At 40.8% G+C, this 20274-nt stretch overlaps 3 protein-coding genes across 3 annotated transcripts; 1 reads left to right on the forward strand and 2 right to left on the reverse strand.

The window, feature by feature from the left end:
* Nucleotides 1–944: 944 nt before the first annotated feature.
* LOC136421827 (tetratricopeptide repeat protein 28-like) lies at nucleotides 945–5605 on the reverse strand. Its single transcript, XM_066409394.1, has one exon. The coding sequence runs from the start codon at nucleotides 5599–5601 to the stop codon at nucleotides 2023–2025; it is 3579 nt and encodes a 1192-aa protein (XP_066265491.1). The 5' UTR covers nucleotides 5602–5605; the 3' UTR covers nucleotides 945–2022.
* A 30-nt stretch (nucleotides 5606–5635) lies between these two features.
* Nucleotides 5636–7001, reverse strand: LOC136421476 (uncharacterized). Its single transcript, XM_066408802.1, has 5 exons — nucleotides 6910–7001; nucleotides 6616–6672; nucleotides 6325–6425; nucleotides 5702–5876; nucleotides 5636–5666 (listed from the first exon to the last, which is right to left on the reverse strand). Coding segments are annotated over exons 1-5 (366 nt in total). The 5' UTR covers nucleotides 6912–7001.
* Nucleotides 7002–9499: 2498 nt separating this feature from the next.
* Nucleotides 9500–17158, forward strand: LOC136422093 (gamma-aminobutyric acid receptor subunit beta-like). The gene is made up of 12 exons (XM_066409741.1): nucleotides 9500–9574; nucleotides 10110–10232; nucleotides 10513–10644; nucleotides 10959–11147; nucleotides 11740–11839; nucleotides 12804–12961; nucleotides 13389–13544; nucleotides 13998–14068; nucleotides 15607–15712; nucleotides 16022–16069; nucleotides 16446–16556; nucleotides 17002–17158. Exons 1-12 carry the CDS (start codon nucleotides 9539–9541, stop codon nucleotides 17050–17052), a joined length of 1281 nt encoding a protein of 426 aa, XP_066265838.1. The 5' UTR covers nucleotides 9500–9538; the 3' UTR covers nucleotides 17053–17158.
* The last annotated feature ends 3116 nt before the right edge of the window (nucleotides 17159–20274 follow it).

Genomic DNA, 20274 nt, shown 5'->3' on the forward strand with positions numbered 1-20274 from the left:
CACCGGTGCAAATGTGACCTAAGCATAACACAGTCTAACACGGTCTACATGCACAGACCATAATGTAAATATATTGTTACGTAGCTGCTGTCTTGTATTCCCATGTACATCCAAACCAAGAAATGAAGATAGAAATACAAAACTATTAAGATGTGATCACCGTTGTTGTACTTAAGATTGCTAAGACATCGTGCTTTCACAAATGTGTGTCACACTATATATTGCTGTTACACAACTGTATAAAGATGTAAGATACGATACAGTATAGATAAGACGTTGAAACGATATTGTGACAGTCTTAGACGACATGTATGAAGTGCAATATGATGTTTTTTGTAAGTTTGTTTTGTAAAAATGTTTCAGTGTAACATGTATACGCGGTGAAACAATGTACCGACGGAATCAATGTTGATAACAGAACAAATATTGTGGAATAATACTTGTGAAATAAGGCATATTGAATGATGATATCTTAATGACAATTTTGATTATTCCATGTTGAATGGTTGATTGTATAGCAACTTAAATCAGTATCGTGGATAGCAACTAAATGACAAATTTAAGAAACCGGCATTATTCAACTAGGTACGAAAAATGGCCAAAATGTAGCTATTTATCATGCCTTGTGGCGTGGGTCTATAAGTCACTCTGCAGAGTAACAAGATATCAATGGGTACATCTGCATATCAGACATATAAGATGAATGAACGTCTCCAAATAGCTAACTGTAGGCCACCTCACTGTATGGAGGATTGTGAGAAAGGTCAGTGGCTAAACAGCAGCACGTCTAGGCAAAGGGCTGTTTACAAGCCTTGAACTTTGACCTTACGCCTCAATGCTTCAACCGACTCATGCGCACTGATAACTGTGAGGTGGCTTATTGATGTAACAGGATGACGTCACAACCATTAGGAATAACGTAACTTGTAAATTGTAAACGCTACTGGAGTTAGAAATAGGTTTATGTACGTTCAGTAGCATTCTCAGAGATCTAAATATCACAGTTATAATTGTACGTAACGTGACATATGAACAAAAAACATGTGTCATTGTTGTGTTGTATCTTATCTGTACTTAGGAAACTACAGCTCTCTGAACACAATTGTCATAAAACTTTACTAGATGATAGTAAATATTGCGAACGCTTGTGTAATTGTACCTGATGTGTTTTTCGTTTCTTTCTGTGTCCTTTTCTTTACGAATGTCGAAAAAAGCGAAGTAAAAGAAGAGCTGAGCTGTGTAAATAATCTGAGAAAACACAGTATGACCCAGGATAAAAGATGAAATTCGGAACAGGTACATTGGTTTACTATCATTTGTGAAGCTCTACAAAAGTTGGGATTTTTAGATGGATTAGTGCCGTCCATGATCGTGAGAAAAAAATTCACTTGGCTGAAAAATAATCGCATTTGCGCCGGAGGAGATGTAGATATGGGTAGGTATAATAAAATAAGTCAAAACCAAGTTTGAACATCATTGGCTTGTATTAACAATGAATTCATCCTTGGAATCAGCACTTTGCAATGTATAGTTTGGTCGTCTGAGTTTATTCGGTTCTTACTAGAATCTGTAACGTAAATACTTCTACTCTTAGAAGACTTATCGTATCAAGAATATCAATGGAACAACAAGAACATGATCATAGCAAAATGAGGAAAAATATGCATATTGTATCATGTATTTACTGTCTGCCATATTCCATAGCCCTTCCATATAAACAATTTCTTCATTTTTTCAACTGTCTGAAATAAGTCTTCACTGTCATTCTGTTTTCACACAATCATCAGTGTTTTTCCTAACATTTGTCGAGGTCCTCGTCAAAGACGATGGAGGAACATTGTGAGTACATTATCTAATACCCATTGCTATCAATCTATTAACTATCTTGTTGCCCAATGCTGACTATTTCTTTATTGTTAGTCGAAAACATTTTAGTAGATATGGACTTATTCGAATGGATGAGTTAACTCCATATTGATACCATTCCATAAGCTGAAAATAAATGTCTAAGTGTGTCTTTTCCTATTTATCAACAGTTCCCAATAGTATCAACAACTCTTCGTAGTAGCTATTTGCTTTCCTCTGATCACCAAGTTTACTCCAAGATGATCCTAGACAACGTAGTGTCTTGGTTATGTCTGGATGTGCATTGTTGTCACCATAGACAGTTTTCAATATCGTCAGTGACTGTTCGTAGAAGCTGATTGCTTTCTTCTCGTCACCGAGTTTTCTATAAGATAATCCCAGGTTGTGGAGTGACGAGACAATGTCCGGATGTGCCGTGTTTTCTCCATACATCGTTTTTCTCATTTCTAGTGACTGTTCGTAGTAGAAAATGGCTTTCTTCTGATCACCACGTTTGCACCAAGAAACCCCCAAGTTTCTTAGTGATGCGGCAATGTCCGGATGTGCTGTGTTCTCCCCATAGATAGTTCGTGACAACATTAGTGATTGTTCTAAATAGTTTGTTGCTTTTTCAAGATCGCCAAGTTTTCTCCAAGACGATCCTAGGTTGTAAGCTAACGTGGCCATGTCTGGATGTGCTTTGTTTTCTCCATAGATAGTTTTTTGCATCATCAGTGACTGTTCAAAATAGATGATTGCTTTTTGTTCATCACCAAATCTACTCCAACATGATCCCAGGTTGTTAAGTGTTGTGGCAATCTTAGGATGTGCTGTGTTGTCTCCATAGATAGTTCTCCTCATCTTTAGGGACTGTTCGTGGTAGCTAATTGCTTTTATCTGATCACCGAATTTTTTCCAAGATGACCCAAGGTTGTTCAACGACTCAGCAATGTCCGGATGCATGCAGTTGTCCCCGTATGTGGTTTTTCTCATCTTAAGTGACTGTTCGTAGTAGCTTATTGCCTTCTTGTCGTCGCCGAGTTCACTCCAAGACATCCCTAAGTTGTTAAGCGTACTGGCAATGATTGGATGCGCCACGTGGTCTCCGTGGATAGTTTTCCACATTGTTAAAGCACGTTCGTGATAGTATATTGCTTTCCTTTGGTCGCCAAGTGTGCTACAGGATAATCCCAGGTTGCTAAGTAACCCAGCTACGTCTGGATGTGCTGTGTTTTCTCCATGGACCATCTTCATCATCGTTAGTGACTGCTCAAAATATCTTATAGCTGTGTTCTGATCACCAAGTTTGCTAAAAGATGATCCTAGGTTGTTAAGTGACATCGCAATTCTTGGATGTGTCGTGTTGTCTCCATAGATAGTCTTCTCCATCGTTAATGACCGTTGATAGTAGCTGATTGCTCTCCTTTCATCGCCGAGTTCACTCCAACATGAGCCCAGACCGTGAAGTGACCTGGCAATGTCTGAGTGTGCCTTGGTTTCTCCATAGATAGATTTGGTCATTGCTAACGATTGTTCGTAGTAGCTGATTGATTTCTTTACATCACCGACGCTACTCCAAGAATACCCCAGGTTGTTAAGAGACGCTGCAATGCTCGGATGCGCCGTGTTGTCGCCATAGATAGCTTTCCTCATCGCTAGAGACTGTTCGTAGTAACTTCTTGCTTTCTTTTCATCGCCGAGTTTACTCCAAGACATACCAAGGCCATTAAGTGCCGCAGCAATGTACGGATGTGCCGTGTTGTCTCCATAAATAGTTTTACTCATCATTAGACACTGGTGGTTGAAGCTTATTGCTTTCTTGTGATCACCGAGTTCAAACCAAGACGATCCAAGACTATGAAGTGCTCCAATAATGTGCGGATGTGCCGTGTTGTCGCCATAGACAGCTTTCCCCATTGTGATTGACTGTTCGTAGTAGCTAATTGCTTTCCTCTGATCACCAAGTTCACTGCAACATACTCCCAGACCAAGAAGTGACTGAGCAATGTCTGGATGTGGCGTGTTAACTCCATGGATACTTTCCATCATCGTTAGTGATCTTTCGTAGTAGCTTATCGCTGTCTTCTGGTCACCGAGTTCACCCCAGGAATGTCCAAGGAAGTCAAGTGCCTTTGCAATTTCCGGATGTGGCATGTTATCTCCATACACAGTTTCAGTCATTGTTAGTGATTGTTGGAAGTAACTAATAGCTTTCTTGTGATTCCCGAGTTTAGTCAGAGAATCCCCTATGTAGAGAAGTGTCAATGCAATATCCGGATGCGCTGTCGTCTCTCCATAGATAGTCCTACGAATCATCAGTGACTGTTCAAAATAGTTTCTTGCTTTTGCAATATCATTATGAGATGCCCAGTATATCCCTAATTCAGCGAGTATTTCCGAATGTTTAACGTCGCTTTCTGCTTCTCCTAACGCTTCTTGCCAGTGTTGCAGGCATTTATCTGACAGGAGTAGGTTACTAGCTATCCGCCCTTTACATTCATTGGAGTCATCAAAGAGGATTGTTTCGAATATCTTTGTTGGTTCTAACGGCAAACTCTTGTTGATGATATCTGGCATACACGTTTTCAGGGGGATAGCCCTACAGTAGTATCTGAAAAGGACCTTATTGTCTGGAATATGGAATACAGACTTCAAGGTCTTGTCGGATACAGTTTGCACTTTTGATTCATATTCCATTTCGGTAAGAGGGGACAGAATGTCATTTTGTCCTCCATTAACCATGTATGTTCTCAACCGAAGCTCTGCCGAGATACTCGTCAGTATCAAAAGATGGTTGGCGTTCTCTTCTTGGACCAGTTCCGTTTCCTTAAATATGTCTATTACGTTCCATGTGCTAGCCGCCGTTATTTGACAGCAGAGGGCTAGTAGTTCTATTGCTATGCCTGGGAAACGATAGATGTCTTTCTTTACATTGAGCAGTTGCCCAGTGGGTTCAAGGCTGGAAAGATGGTCACTGTCATCAGACAAGGTAACAACAGCGGAGAGACGGGACATGAAACGTGCACGGGGAGGGTCTGTGGTGATTTCTCTCAGTTTGTCCATATACTCATTTACCAGGGATTCTTCTCCTACGAGAAAAGAAACGCGCCTGAGAATGTCTGACAAGTGGTGCCATTCCGACATGTGACTTTGTAGCAGCTGAAACATTGCTAGAACAGCAGGGGTTTGGATAAAACTAACGGAAGGTTTGGTTTTCGTCTTTTCTCTTCCAAATGGAGTCTTACTAGCCCAAGGCATGAAGCCGTCGAATGCAAATCCACGAGGGGTGATGGAGTCGAAGAACCAGTCTTTCGCTTGGTCTTCTGATTGAAAGTCGTTCAGCGACGGGATGGCCATGGCCGGGAGGATGGTCTCTCCGAGGTTTATGACTTTCAAGTGGAGGTAGTGTGTGAGGTTGGTGAAGTACTCATACTCCGGCGTGTCATCTTTGTATCTTCCCTCTTCAATCAGAATGGCGAACTCCAGGTCAGAGTAGGGTGTGACCAGTTCTGTTGCCTGTGAACCTAACCCGATGAAAGCGTACTTACATGGTGGAGGACCTAGAACCTCTATGCATTCGCTGACAAGGTCTTGGATAAATACTTGTCTGTCCTTGGCGATGCTCTTGAATAAGGCTTTGACTGCTTCAGCTCGCTCGACCTCGACTGCTCTCATCTTTGAATCGTCTTCGTCGTACTGATACGGATTGTGTTGCTGATCAATAGCTTCTAACTGTGACTTGACGCTGGTGCGCATGCTCTCTAATCGCTTTTTATGACGTATGTCCCCATCAGATGAGCTCGGCTTGCTGTCCACATTTGCTACGTACTTAAGAAACAATTGCTCTGTTTCCTGCAAGCATTTAATACCTTTGTCTCTATTTCCTTCTGTTCTGGCCATGGCTGCGTTGTATAGCGCCGCTGCCTGTGTGAATTTCCTACCTTCTTTTGTGATTTTGCCTCGCTGGACGTAGACATTGCCCATTCTGTACAGGCAGTCCGCCTCTTTTGGTCGATCAGGTTTATTAGAATCTGTAGGCATGTGAAATATGAAACATGCCTGGTGTCATGGAAAGTTGCAAATATTGAATATGAGTTTCATGTGTTAGAAATGGATTATGACATATACTTTTAATGTAATCCTCAAGTGTTACCCTTTGAAATAAATATTTCCTTTATTAAGTAACAATATGGCTCAGTCTTTGTTCATGATTGCTTCTCTCCCAATAGAAGTTGGAGTAGAATTGATTTTACCGTCACTTATTAGTGTTACAATATGACCATATTTACAACATCTATGTCCATAAGCAATATGTTACTAATTATATAGAATATGTAACTAAGGTAGTGTTAAACATTTTTAAAAAGAAATCATTTATGTCGGAAAATTCTTGTCAGCTTAGTAACAAAGCCTAGAATAAACGTGGACAAAAAATTATGAACAAAGTTGATAGGAGAATGTAAAATTAAGAGAGCATACCGTGAATGAGTTTCAGAGCGGACGCAAACTTCAGTTCTGCCAACTCCAGATCCCCTTCTGTCAGGGCTCGGTCTCCAGCAGTCAGGTACTCATCGTAAGACCTGGAGTGGTGTAAGGATTATGAGGTTATCTTATTAGATAAGACGATTACTAGTATGAAGGTTTATGGACCGTTTTTGTAAACAAGACATTAACAGACCTAGTCTAAGATATAGATTTTATTACACCAAGACCTTGAAATTATCATAGTTTTCTTGGTAACCGATTTTGAACACTTCAAGCCCCACTCACTTGTAGTCAGGTGCTGCAAGTTTTGTTGTCCGGCTTTCTATGTATGCACTGGGCGACCTGTGAAATTATTATGGTGATTTTATTATTCTACCATACATAGATGATGACTTATCAAAAGCATATTGTTGATGTCTCACGATAGCAGTTTTCAATGGAATTCTCCATATTACATTTGTTCATTCTAGTAGCATACGGGCAAAAGCACAGGAACGCATGTTTTCATCTCCCACCATTCGTAACTGACTGGTTGTTTACCACATACTGTACACCATTGTAAATCACGCCTGTACTTACATGAACTGTGAACCCGTTACGTCAGCCGTGACGTCGACTTCCGTGGTCACGGGGTTTGCATATGACAAACGGCCTCGGCGTCGATTTTTGTACTTTGTATCCGCCAACAAGGCAAATCATAATGAACAGGAGGTATGATAAACATACATTCTGCATTGATGCATGACATAAATTAATAAATATTCAACACAAATTTGGATCAGTTAAAGTCTTTTGCATCCTACTTTTCTTCTGCTAGAAAATGTGATTCACATCTTGTTTATATTGCTTAAGTGGTCATTGATGGCTCTAGCCTCCTTCGCAGGCTCTACGAGTCTTTTTTTTTCTAATGGCATATCAATCTTATTGCACTCGGTTTCTATTGCATTCGGATTGCAGTCTCCATAGAGCTTGCTAGAATTCGGAGGCTGGCAACAATGATCCCAGTACAATGGAAATCTTGTACCATAGACCTGATATGACATCAGAAAAACTAAAAACAATCTCTAAGGAGGCTAGATGACTCAAGATACAATGAGCAGCCATATACAATGGCATACCTCACAGTAACGTTTTTTAACATGTTGAAATGTTTTCTATTCGTTCTCATTCATTCATTATTGTCGCAATGCCCTTCAATATAAGCCAAAATAAGAATAGATAAATACCTCGTTTCCTGTCCTTCTCGCAGCTTGCCTGATCTTTGCCGTGTACAACAAGCGGTGAATGAGTGCCACTGTGCCCTGTACCCTCTCACATCGTGCCAGTGCAGTGTTGTACAGAGCGGTAGCCTTGGTCAAGTACGTAGTGTCTCCTGTCATCGTTCCTGTTTTCTGAAATACGTCGCCAATGCTCTTGATCGCTTCCACTTCTAACACATTGTCACCGTTTACGATGCCTTCTATCATTAACTTTGTGTATTCAAGGAGAATAGAAGTTTTGTCGTACCCGACGGCTACAGTTAAGCTACGATCTAGATTTAAGAACTTCTCCGCGACCTTTGCAATTGATGGCATTTTCTTTATGCTGGGGAGGGGTTCATAGCCAAAGGCGTCTGTTGGGACCTTTCCTAACCGTAATTTCTCCGCATACCAGTAACGATTTGTGAGACTTTCTCCCACATCTGCGTCCTCACACCGGAGCAGTGCAGTCCTGTACAACATCATGGCTCTGTCGAACATGTCTGGGTTCTTGTCGAGTCTTCCCTTTTCTAAGTTCACGTCGCCCAGACTTTTGAGCACCTCCACTTCCACCAACCTGTCCATGTTCGCCATGGCGTCCAGCAGGGCACGGAGGTAGTCTGTCTCCGCACGCACTAGTCCGAGCTTCCTGCTTTTGGCGTCCACCTCGCGAAGTTTCTCGCAAACCCGTAACATTTTGCAGACCTAATGATTTTGAGAAGAAAAGGACATATCTGTGAGTTGGAGAGAGGTTCTGACAGCGTATTAGATCTCCACCGGAAAGGCAATTTGTGTTCATAACAAGACGTCTAACTTGACACCCTTAAGCTTGCCATACATGCTGTTGAAATCACACTGTTATGCGTGGAACTTGCAAATAAAGCTTTATGGGCGAATAGTTCTGCCGATCGCAATCTCCAATTTTGTTTAACAATTCCAAAGTGACATTGTAACTATGGTGGATGTACTAAGTTGTTCTGCTAGCCCATTTTCCACAACGCACAATAACTTTGATAAATCTTAGTACCATAGCTGAAGTAAAATCCTACCTGCAGTCTCAGTGATTCACAAAATTCCAGCAAAAGCGCAAGCTGTGTTGTTGATTTTTTTCCCGCCGCAGACAAAGAGACCAAACAGACGCTAGGTTAGAGCAAAACATGGCGGACACCTTACCCCCGAACAAACAGGTACAAATTAAACCGGTTCCACAGACCGTGAACCGCGACCTTTAACCCGATTCATACCGTGCTTTGTTGGCATCCTGGGACCGCAGGGAATGATACCCGTCCCCAATAACACTTAAGCGAGTACCTCACTGAAACGGCGATGTCGATGCAACCGAGCGATTTGACAGAGCGCGTAACGACTTTTATCGATTAAAAACAAATCTCTTTTCGCTTTGTATGTTTTGTTGTCTTTTTAGTCATACCTGTACATTTGCATGATATACCCATCATAAAGTCAAGGGTAACACAAATCGAATTCAGGACGCAGCAGCGTCGCCAACGTTCCGCAGTCCGGTGAGATACCCGCTTTAAAAACTATTTACTGTTCGACCATCAATTGTACAGAGGAATTCAATTACTACAACAACTTTCAGGTGTCTTTATACAATTTACGACATAATATGACGCCATTTATTTTGTTTTCATTGGCTGAAACTGTCTGTCTTAAGTTTTAGGGTATTACAATACAAATTCGATGAATACAGCCAAACGTTGATAGATAGCATGTACGTCCAATAGAATATAAACATTTCCCGAAAAGCCTGATGTTTGTTCGGTCAGCGAAGATGTGCGTCTGGATACTGTTACTACATTACAGGGTTGCAGTTCAGCTGATCATCGCAAGGTTGCATTTGAAAGTGGCCATCAAAAGCCACTAGGTAGACAGAATGTTTTTCTTTCAGACAATTGTAATGCACTAATGACACCGGTTGAACCACTTGCCCGGACAGTGCTCAGGCAAACATGTACAGCACAGGTATGGACGACTCTGTCAATGAGGTTAGTACAAATATATAATGTTTTGAGGCTTTTCTGTCTCGATATGAGGCCAGGACAATTTAATATATTGGTTCTGGATTGGGAAGGATTCTAACGTTTTCCGGTTTCATGCCAAATTTCAGTCCTTGCCAAATATTAGCCCCAACACTACTGGGGGGGGGGGGATCCCAGTATACCTGAGGGGAAAGAAGTGGGCCGTGGTAATTTTCAAGCAGAAACGAAGTCTGAGTGATTTTACTTGGTGTACCACAGGCACAGTTTGAGGGTGCTAGCTAGCTAGTTCCATAAGAACACTATTGATGCACCAGCACGCCTGACCTTTAGTTCAATGGGAGGAAACATATTGAATCCGACCACGAAATATTCACTCCCTAAAATTGAGTTCCCCATGCATTATGCAAATCTGGCCATCAGGCTAACTTAATTATTTTCAATTCAAATCCGATTTTCTTATCAAATCAGCGTGGAGGAGAGTAAAAGACAGCGTTCAACTGAATTGCGTTGGTATTTCTGAAGAATCTGTTTTTTTTTTTAGACGAAGTCCTTCCAAGGTCTCGAAGCCAAACTGGATGACGTAGTTGCTGAGGTTAAGCATATCAACAGCTACCTGGAGAGCAGCAGTGGGCAGAAATGGTGCACCAGGAAACCGCCGGGACAGGTAAAATGTGGACTACTTGCTTTTGAGGCCACGCACACCAGTTTGTTTTGTGGCTTCTTCGAAACGGATTTGAACATCATATTGTATGAAGCTGGTGTGGTATGCCGACCGGCGGCTATACCTGCTATGTAGATACAGATACAGATGTTGGACTGGTATACTGAACAGATGCAACGGGCTAAGGACTGTACATGCATTTTTACTCAATATACAAGTAGCAGATTGAAGTTTTCATTTCAGCCTAATAACTTTCTTGCTAATTCTGTCTACCCCTCCCCAGATCCGTGTGCTGATCAATCCAACCCTGTTCTCGCTGAGGGATGTGGACACCGTCAAACAGGAGTTCTCGGCGGAACTCTGGTTTGAGATCTTCTACAAGGACCCGCTACTCAAGGGGATTACAAATAGAGATGTAAGAGAGATAAGGTTATTGACGACGCCAGTTCATTTTTTTTCGTTCTTTAAAAAACGAAGATTACTTTTTTAAATGCACAATGAAAAATGAGTGTTGGGTTCTTTTACGGGCACCTGATGAGGCTAACGCCTGAACCCCCTCGCTTTACGTCACCATCCGAAGTGACGAATACAATCCCTTATAAATCTTTACAACATGTCCGAGCTTGGGATCAAACTTCTGCCCACAGATTTTCGGAAGTTGATCCCAATGGTCAAGTGACGAAGAATGTGGTCTTAATAATAGACGTGACTAAGCATGTTTTGTTTCAGGACGTAGACTGGGACAACCAGTGGGACCCTCGGATCGAGCTGCGGAACACGGTAACCCTGGAAACCGTGACGCAGCAGAACCTGATCCCGGTGGTCGGGGAGGACGTTCCCATCGTGCACGAGTTCAGGAAGGTTCGGGCGACCTTCAAGGCTGACATGGACCTTACCGACTTCCCTGTGGACCACCAGGTATATTCTGGTAAGCCAATAGACCGATCCCAAAGCCACGCCCCCTGTTCGATTTCGAATAGAACAGGGGGTTCTATGGGTCTTCTATTTGTTCGATATGGTGTTCGACAGGATCGGTCTATTCACATTTTCAAATGCGCACCTGTAACCGCTGTTCATTGTGGGCTAAGGTCAAAGTTTAGACCACAATGCAACACGACTGCATACGCGCATTTTGAAGGTGACATGGCTTATTGCGTTATTGATTCTAGGATTCACCGTTTTTCTTTTTACTTGAGTTGAAAAAGAGGAAAATATTATGACCTGTTCTTGGCACATCCTCAAAATGTTCTTATGTACGAATAGTTGAAGCCAGACTTATTTGTGACAGGTTTTCATTTTTGAAAGATGTTAACTAGATGTTCCTATGTCGACTTTGTGGCTTCAGTGACAGCCTTTGGGACTTACCGACAAGCAAAGTGAAAAGTTGACCATGGCTTAACGTCCCGTCCCAAGGCCGGATTACGACTCTTTCTGGAAGCGACCTCCCGTCCAGGCCACTCTACTATGCAGACCACATTTTCATTCTTGATGTTGTAAATTGTTCTTTCAGAAACTGACTGTCCAACTGATGTCAGGCTGGATGACAAAAAAGGTTTTGCTGAGGAAGAACTACGGATCTACTGACACGATTACTGCCGACGACTTTTCAGGTAGGTCAGTGGCACTGGTGGCGTAATGGCAGTTTGGCCCAGAACACAAACGTGCTGGGTTCGAATCCTGACGTGCCCCGTTGACGTTGTGCCCTTTGGAAAGGCACGTAACACAAATTTCCTCACTTGAAAATGAGTACCTAGGCGTGGCGACTACAGAATGGGCGTTTGTGCTGGTTATATTATATATTTATTATATATACTAGAAAAGGCTTGTTATCATATATACTAGCCCTTTCTATTATATATAATATAATAAGCAAAAAAAGCCCTTTCTGCAGTCGACACGGCTGATGAGTAGCTATAGCTTACCTTAGCTAAGCTAGGCTAGGGACGTCCCTCAATAGGACGTTAAATGGGAGTCCCGATGTTAAGGGGAGCAATTGTAAGGCAAAGAGTACCCCCGAATCTCTATTGCTTTGCAAAATGGTATCAACAAATGCGGCCAAATCTAGTCGACTGTGTAGCCTTAACGGTGCACACCCCAGTCCATGATAGTCCCAAATATTTTGGAGTACTGAGGGTTTTTTAGCTGGTTTTCTGTTCCACTGGTTACTTAGTGAAAAATTAGGGTAGTGCATCCAGATCACTGTTTGTATAAAATTCAACCCATATACGTTGTTTTCGGTACTTTTTGTCGACGGATCTTCGCTTCCGGGTATCGCTCCGAGGCCACAAACAGTGACTCGCCCATGGGCGCCTGGCCGATGACGTCACTGCTATGGACTTTCGACCTACCTCGGGCAAACTATTATTGTGAGATTCTAAGTACTGGAATTTTCTTATAAATCAGATATGTTAGACCGTAGGGTACGTGTTTCCTTTCTATATAGGTGTTTCCTGAGAATTTTTTTCTTTCAACGCGGCGTCGATGACTGAAAACCCTCTTAACTATATAGGCTTCAATGGGGGCAAGAAACTGGGGTGTGCTCCCTTAACGTCGTTCTTTTACCTCATTCAACAGATGCTGACCAGTGGAAACTGAATGAATATCTGGAGTGCAAACCTGGCATCAAGGGGAACAAGCAGTCCAAAACATTCGGCGAGTACCCCATGTACTACATCACCGCGCATGTGCAGAGGAAGACGGCTTTCTACATGTGGAACACGGTACTCATCTTGGTAAGTCTGATGTCTTTTTAATCTTCAAGCAGATCTAACGGTGGCAAAGACCATATCCAACTGGCAAAAGGAGTTTTCATAGCCGGTGGCTGTAAAAACTAATTTTGCCAGTTGGATACGGTCTCTGACACCATTAGATCTGCTTGGAGATTAATATATTTTACCTAATAGTCCCATTGTCATGTTTGAGGTTCGAAGATCATAGTAGCTTTCAATTCAGCACACATTCGCTCATGCCAGGCTCCCTACTTGTATGAATCAAGCAACGGCCCAGACATACACAATTCCTCAGTGCCACAAAAACAAAATCTTCATAAAACCGCATCGGTGCCACTATCATCGTCTGTGGGACAAAAAGTGTCGCATTGCAGTGTGTTTTAGAAGTGATGTCTGCCATCTCTGATTTCCTTGCTGTTTTTCTTCACAGTTTGTCATCGGGGCCCTCTCCTTTACCGTGTTCTCTATCAAACCAGAAGAACACAAAGACCGCCTCGGTATCATCTTCACTCTCCTGCTCACGACGGTAGCCTTCAAGCTGGTGGTGTCCCAGTACCTTCCCACCGTCTCCTACCTAACTCTGCTGGTGAGTTTTATGTTTAAGTCTTATGCAAGTCTTTCTACCATACCATACATTTCATCGTTACCTCTTTCTACTGGTGTCTTTTTTAAAACTTGAGAACCAAGACGGTGGTGTGTCAACGTCTATGCATATCGTTTTTTCCGTGTGATGCCTACTATAACGTTATCTATCACCTCATGGGGTAAGACCTCGATAGGGTGCTCATCTTCTATGATACCATCTTAACTAATATACAATTTAAACTTTACCACTGGATAAATTGTCTGTAAGTACTGATTAGTTCTGCTAGCTCATTTTAGTGACGCTGAAGAAGGGCAATGGATGTCACCCGAAACGTCCGGAAATAATCTCCGTAATTTATCCAGTAAAAGACTCGGTTTAAATTGTATATTCAGTTTTGTTAACCTGAATGTCTAACAGTCATCAAAATATCATCTTATTATCAATTGATCCTAGGACAAGTACGTGCTGGGGTGTATCATCTTCCAGTGCAGCGTGGCTGTAGAGAACACTTTAGCCTCGGTCTTTAAGTAATAGTTAAAGGATGGGCGGGGCGAGTTTATGTGGATTTGGTACAGCCCCGCCCTCCCAAGGATTTTGTTGGTAGCCCGAGGGCGGAGCCCGAGGGCTACCAACAAAATCCGAGGGGGGTGCGGGGCTGTACCAAATCCACATATACGAGCAATCCGCCCATCCTTTAACTTACTTAGGACATGACCCTCTTCCGAAGCAAAATGCACACATTTACACAAGTCAAATTCTTGGTTTGTTCAAGGACATTATATTGTATGTCCTTGGTTTGTTTTGTCAACCCCCTTGATTTTGCCATGGACTTGGTTTTGCCAAGGCTTTACAATACCTCTTTGGGAATTTACAGCTGCATTTCTCTAATTTTCTCCCTTTTGTCCTCATTCATGACTTCATGACAGCCTTGTGTGAAATATGTACTTGCTTCTTCTCAAGTTTTTACAACACTTTGCTGGCATGACAATGCCATTGTCTTTTGGGTGAGGAATTCTGGATTGTCTAGCCAAGATTCATTCCCCAACTCGATCTCTAAGGAGTCAGTCATGGCGAATTTCGGTGACCAGTTTCTCGAGCATGTTGGCGTTTCAATGAAAGGATTTCTAACACAGCCCAACCCGTTTCCTGTCTTCAAGTTTGAGCCAGTAAATGATCATGCGGCCGCTCTGTTGGAGCATGTTGGCATTTCTGCTGACATGTTCTGTTCTCAGCCCGACCCGTTCGACGGACAGACCCACTCATCAGGTCGTTTTGCTGCGCTGGTGTTATGTTTATGACAACGGTATTGCATTCTTTTTATGTAGTTTAGGCTTTAGCTACAGATCATAGACACATGCCAGGGCTTGGTTCAAAAGAGTATGCTTTGTTTTCATGTACATGGTATAACCTGCACTGTTTTTTGTTTCGTTTGATATGAATATGCTTTTTTTCATGTACATGGTATAACCTGCACTGTTGTCTTGTTTTGTTATGACTATGCTTTGTTTTCATGCACATTGTATAACCTGCAATGATCTTTTGATATGACTGCGATTTGTTTTCATGTACATTGCATAACCTGCACTATTTCTTATAAATTTTGTTATGAGAAAGTGAGAGAAACGTTTTCATGCCATATCACGTTTTCTTTTTGATGCAACGATCTTAAATTTGTTTCTTTATTATTCATATTCAAGTTTATTCTCATGTTAGATTTTTGATGCAACAATCAAAAGTTTCTGTCTTCATTATTCATGTATCTTTATTATTCATGTTTATTCTTTTGAATAAAGATGTCCGGGAACACTGATTAATTTGCTGTTTTCCCTTTTTGTTAATCCTGTAATTGCTTTTATTTGCATGTAAATGGTGGGCGTCTCCAACTTAGTCAGTGGGCGTCTCCAACTTAGTCAATTTATTCGTTGGTTAGTGCATGGGCGTCTCCAACTTAGTCAATTTATTCGTTGGTTAGTCCACCTCTGGTACCTAAGGGACCTTACTATGTGGATTTAATCACAAGAAATACACGCTCCTGATTGGCTGAGGAAAGAGGGTCATGTTCTAAGGACGGGTACAGTGCATGGGTGTTTGACAGTGTCTGTGCAGCCATATTTGCGGCTGTGGTCCTCTTAGCGCACCTGGTCTTTGGGAGAATCATATGGATGAAGGTATGTACACAGACGGATACACAAGAAGAGCAGATTTAGATGTTTAAATGGAGGGTCTGCATGGGGGATACTGGCAACGACTAACGGCAAATTGACCTGTTATTGTGAAATGGGTTGCCATTGCTGATTTCCTTTGCTATCTTTTTCCTCGATCTGGAATGTTACATACTGGGCTACTTTAAATCTAAAGAATGCATAAGAGTTGCAGACAAGATGTGCTTTTTCACAAGTGCTGTCAATTCTGATTTGGTGCGTGGGTGCAAATGGCAGTTGACTGCATGTACATGTTCACTTTCTTTACTCTACTAGATGAACAAGAACAAGAGAGAACTGAGAGAGATAGAAGAGAAGTTCAAGGTAAATACTTCTCTTCGGTATACTGTTGATTAATGTTGACACAATTAAACACTGAAAATCTTAACTGGATCCAGGGACAACAGCATTATGATATTTCTATTTTTAGCGCTTGACAATGATTTGAATAAACCCACGTTGTTTCATGCGCCACGAGGAATTGAAATGACGGGTATGGTTCTCCTCTGCAAACCGAATGAAAGGCGTAGGCGTGGTCGCCCGTCGTTGACACTAAAGAAAGTAATCGAAGAGGATGTTGGCCTTGAAGATGGGGAACTTCGAACTGTCTTGTGCGACAGGAACTTTTGGAAACACTTGCGTTACCTCCAAAAAGAGGATGATCTGAACTGAAATGACGTTGTTTCTTACTTACCAACAGCGTCTGAGTGAACGTGTGGACAAGGCCTACGAGGAGCGTGACAGGACGCAACAGGGCAGCACCAAGACCAACATCATCATCAAGGGCTTTACTGATGAGGAGGTTCAGGAGGTGATGGTTGTCATCATTTGACACTAACTCAATTTAAACAAACAAACACGCACATACACACACACACATATACATAAACGGAGGCACAGAGAGAGAGAGAGAGAGAGAGAGAGAGAGAGAGGGGGGAGATTTGACTTCCTTTCGGGTTAGGTAGATGCTGGATAAGACTAGAAAAGCAAAATATAACCATTTCAATCAACTTCAATATTTCGCTCCCTTTGATTTCTTTATGTTTCTCCTTCTCCAAGATCAAAGGAAATTCTATCTTTTTCAAGGCGATTCCTTTTTCAACCAAATGACCTAAACGTTGGTAATGAATATGCCCAGATTTTACAGCTACCTTCGTCCCCTTGTGATGCCGAAAACTTCTTGACGTACACTTAAATGTATGTTCATCGTAAATGTTCTGGGAATTAATTCTTTTTCTCTTCTTTCCTACCAAAAGTTTGACCAAAGCTACGAGTCTGATCCTGAAGAGGTTCCTCTGAAGGTGTGAGACCTTCAACACGGCCATGATGGAGGCTGGGGAGGTATCGACGTGTATGTGACCTGACAACTGATGTGTACTCAACATGCTTATTTAAGTTATTACCTCCATGGAAAATTGCATGGTATGATTTTGTTTTCTTCACTTTTTACATTCGCCAAGACGGTTATGTTTTCAGTAACAGTAGCGTTTGTACATATAGTAGTAGTAATAGTGCAATCTAGTATTAACTTTTGTGACGATAGAATTACATGTAATAGTATCCAGCATTTGATACATGTATGTATGTATGCAGGTCTGTGTGTACATGTATGTTTGTGAATCACCATCATAACTCTAGATGCCCTTGATGGATTGCCATTTCTCATGGAGGTGAATAATGTACAAATATACATGAACACAATCAGACACCATGTGAAGTAAAATGCAGTACAAATTTATTGATACAAAACAATGATCACAATGTTATGGATCTCTAAAACGTCAGTGACTAGCACTTGGCACGAAGAAATGGTCAATGTAAAGTTAACATTATCTTCACATAAAATAAAAAGTGACAGGAAAATACATATAATTTTACTGTGTCCTCAAAATAGTACATTGTACAAAGTACATGAAACTTCAGCCTGAATGTAAAATACTATGTATGTCTTGCAATAAAAAAAAATAATGCCTTGATCTGAACAGTTGGTTTTTTAATAAAAGTTTGAATATAATATTTTACCCTTACATTCTAGTGGTACAGGCCAGTTTGTCTCACTTATTACTTAAAGCATGGTCCAGTTTGGGAAAGTCCACTTCTCTAATAGGTACGGGCCTTAACTGTTTGAAAATGCAGCTCCTACAAAAAATGGCCCATTTGAGAGAAAACTTAACACTTTCATTAAAACAATGCTACATTGAAGTATCAAAATAAACATTTCCAGAGAATCCTGTACAAAATATGGAGTAAAGTAGTATATACACAACATCAAAATACGGATATGTTTACTAAAACTGACTCTAAAAAAGCTGCCCTTTTGTAAAAGATGGCTGACATACCATGAGACTGAAGCCTGTACACCAAAGCAAACGGACAGAGATTCTGTACTTGCATAAAGCATAATGTTAAACAACCTAACAAACTTTAAGATGAGATGTTTTCTCAAAGTCAATGTCTTAACATTCACTTTAAATGCACCAGACATTGCAGAATGAAATGGCAAAATTTGTGACAAATATGCTGCTACCTTCTAGATGGGGGAAACATTATATTGTTGTTTAATGATCTAGTACGTGAATACAGTATTGCAGCAGATTTGAAGCAACAGACTGAGGAAGACTTTCAAAATCCATACTATCAATCCATTGAAGGGAAAGTTCTTTAAACATAATAAAACATCAAAATAAATTCATCTAACTCCAGGTTTGTGGCAAGATTGCTGTCCCGAACATGAGTTTTTACCCAATCTTGGTGGATAATTTTTTATTCTGTTAAAAGAACTTCACCTTCCAATGACCTGATCAACTGTTGGAGAGGACACAAATACAAGTAACACAAAGATCATAGAAAAATGGCTGCAAGTTTTCATTTTGTGACTTTTGTAAGACATCGATCTTTATTTCTATCATCAGAAAAGTTATTGCTAGATTCTACGACACTTACTACACATCGATGTAACATACATGTACAACACACACAGCTTAGACAAAGACATTCTGACAAGGCAACAAAGAAATTGATATAAAACACTACCTACGTCACACATAACTACATTCTACAATACGTTCTGCTAGTTCTAGTACTATAGTATCAATTTTGTGATATCATATCAGAGCTTCATTTAATTATCAATAGGACATTTGGTGTTATATATATGATTGTAGCCTCTTTTAAATGAACAGTGGTGATATCTTCAAGTTTGGCAGTTGACTCACCTTCGAGAAGAGACATTCATGTAACAGTAACACAAATGTCCCCAAAAATATATTAGAATCAATGAGGTTTACTATTTTGGCCTCACCATACCAGTATTATGGTTCTGTAATTAAAGGTTGGAAGTGATAGGAAATATGAATTATTGGAATTACTAATAGTTGCGAATATGGCAAAATTGACAGTGCCTGTAAGGATGGTGATGAAATTGTGAGAAACAGTAGAATGCCATTTTTTTACACTATCCTTCACCCCACCTAGAACACACCTATCTAATCTAGTAGATATGCCAAGGAGGTATCAGTGCAAATTAAATGTTCAGGTACTGTGAATTCACTCAAGTTTCCAGCACCTAAAATTTTGCGGCACAAAGAAAAATCATGTGTTTGCGGTTGAAACAATGGTAGCAACGCAGTGCAAATGACAGTATGTGATTTTACAGTGGAGGTACATGAACTTAAAATACAACAAAGGTTTACAGTACCATATATACGGTATCATGGAGTGGCCATTTTGATATGTTTGGTCCCAATACACATTAATATCATATACCAGCTACGTTGAGTAGTAACATTTACATACACGTCTTATCATATACAAAATTAGCAAACTACGATTGAATACATATCAGAGAAAACCTAAAGATGTAAATCATTGAAATTTATATACATTGTTTCATTCTATGCGGAATTTCTGTGGCAAAGGATGCAGCATATAAATAAGTTACTGGTTGAAGCGTTTTTTACATATCTAAATAAAAGGGGATAGGTCTAAAATTGAGGCCAATACTGCAGTGTATTTGCCCATACATGAGTTGGAATCGACATGATTATTCAACTTAAATTCATCAAAAATACTGTTAAAAACTCTTCCCACAAGTTTAATTAACCAAAAGAGCTGCCAAAACAACAACATACTGTATTTCGTCCAATCTATGCATCTAGACAAGCATGTTGTAAAACCCCAAACAAAGGAAATTTAGCTCCAGTTTTTTAAATAAGCAACAGAAGTCAAATATCATGAGTTTCGAGCCTCTACCAGGCTCCGCTGATCGCTGGGAAAACTGTAAAAAAACGGCCAAAATAGAGTGACAAGGGTAGTCCGCTATCAGGGAAGTTCAATAGGCGGACTACCCTTGGCATACTATTCACTCTATTTGGCCGATTTCTACAGTTTTCCCAGAGATCAGCGGAGCCTGGTAGAGGCTCATGAATTTCACGGTAGACAGAGTATATCTTTCGCTTAAAGTTTCAGAGTAGCACAATAATTGCATAAAATACAGTAGAAACGTCATCGGAACTTAGGTGCAACATGTA

This window comes from Branchiostoma lanceolatum, chromosome 16, assembly GCF_035083965.1.
Source record: "Branchiostoma lanceolatum isolate klBraLanc5 chromosome 16, klBraLanc5.hap2, whole genome shotgun sequence".
NCBI lineage: Eukaryota > Metazoa > Chordata > Leptocardii > Amphioxiformes > Branchiostomatidae > Branchiostoma > Branchiostoma lanceolatum.

Excerpts from the sequence above, each read along its gene's own strand:
- LOC136421827 (XM_066409394.1), bottom strand. The coding sequence starts at position 5,601 with ATGCGCACCAGCGTCAAGTCACAGTTAGAAGCTATTGATCAGCAACAC.
- LOC136421476 (XM_066408802.1), bottom strand. Across the intron at positions 6,426-6,615 it reads CTTGCAGCACCTGACTACAA|GTCTTACGATGAGTACCTGA; the intron begins GTGAGTGGGGCT and ends ACACCACTCCAG. Across the intron at positions 5,877-6,324 it reads CGCTCTGAAACTCATTCACG|ATTCTAATAAACCTGATCGA; the intron begins GTATGCTCTCTT and ends ACATGCCTACAG.
- LOC136422093 (XM_066409741.1), top strand. The coding sequence starts at position 9,539 with ATGTACAGCACAGGTATGGACGACTCTGTCAATGAG. Across the intron at positions 11,840-12,803 it reads TACTGCCGACGACTTTTCAG|ATGCTGACCAGTGGAAACTG; the intron begins GTAGGTCAGTGG and ends CTCATTCAACAG. Across the intron at positions 12,962-13,388 it reads GGAACACGGTACTCATCTTG|TTTGTCATCGGGGCCCTCTC; the intron begins GTAAGTCTGATG and ends TTTTCTTCACAG.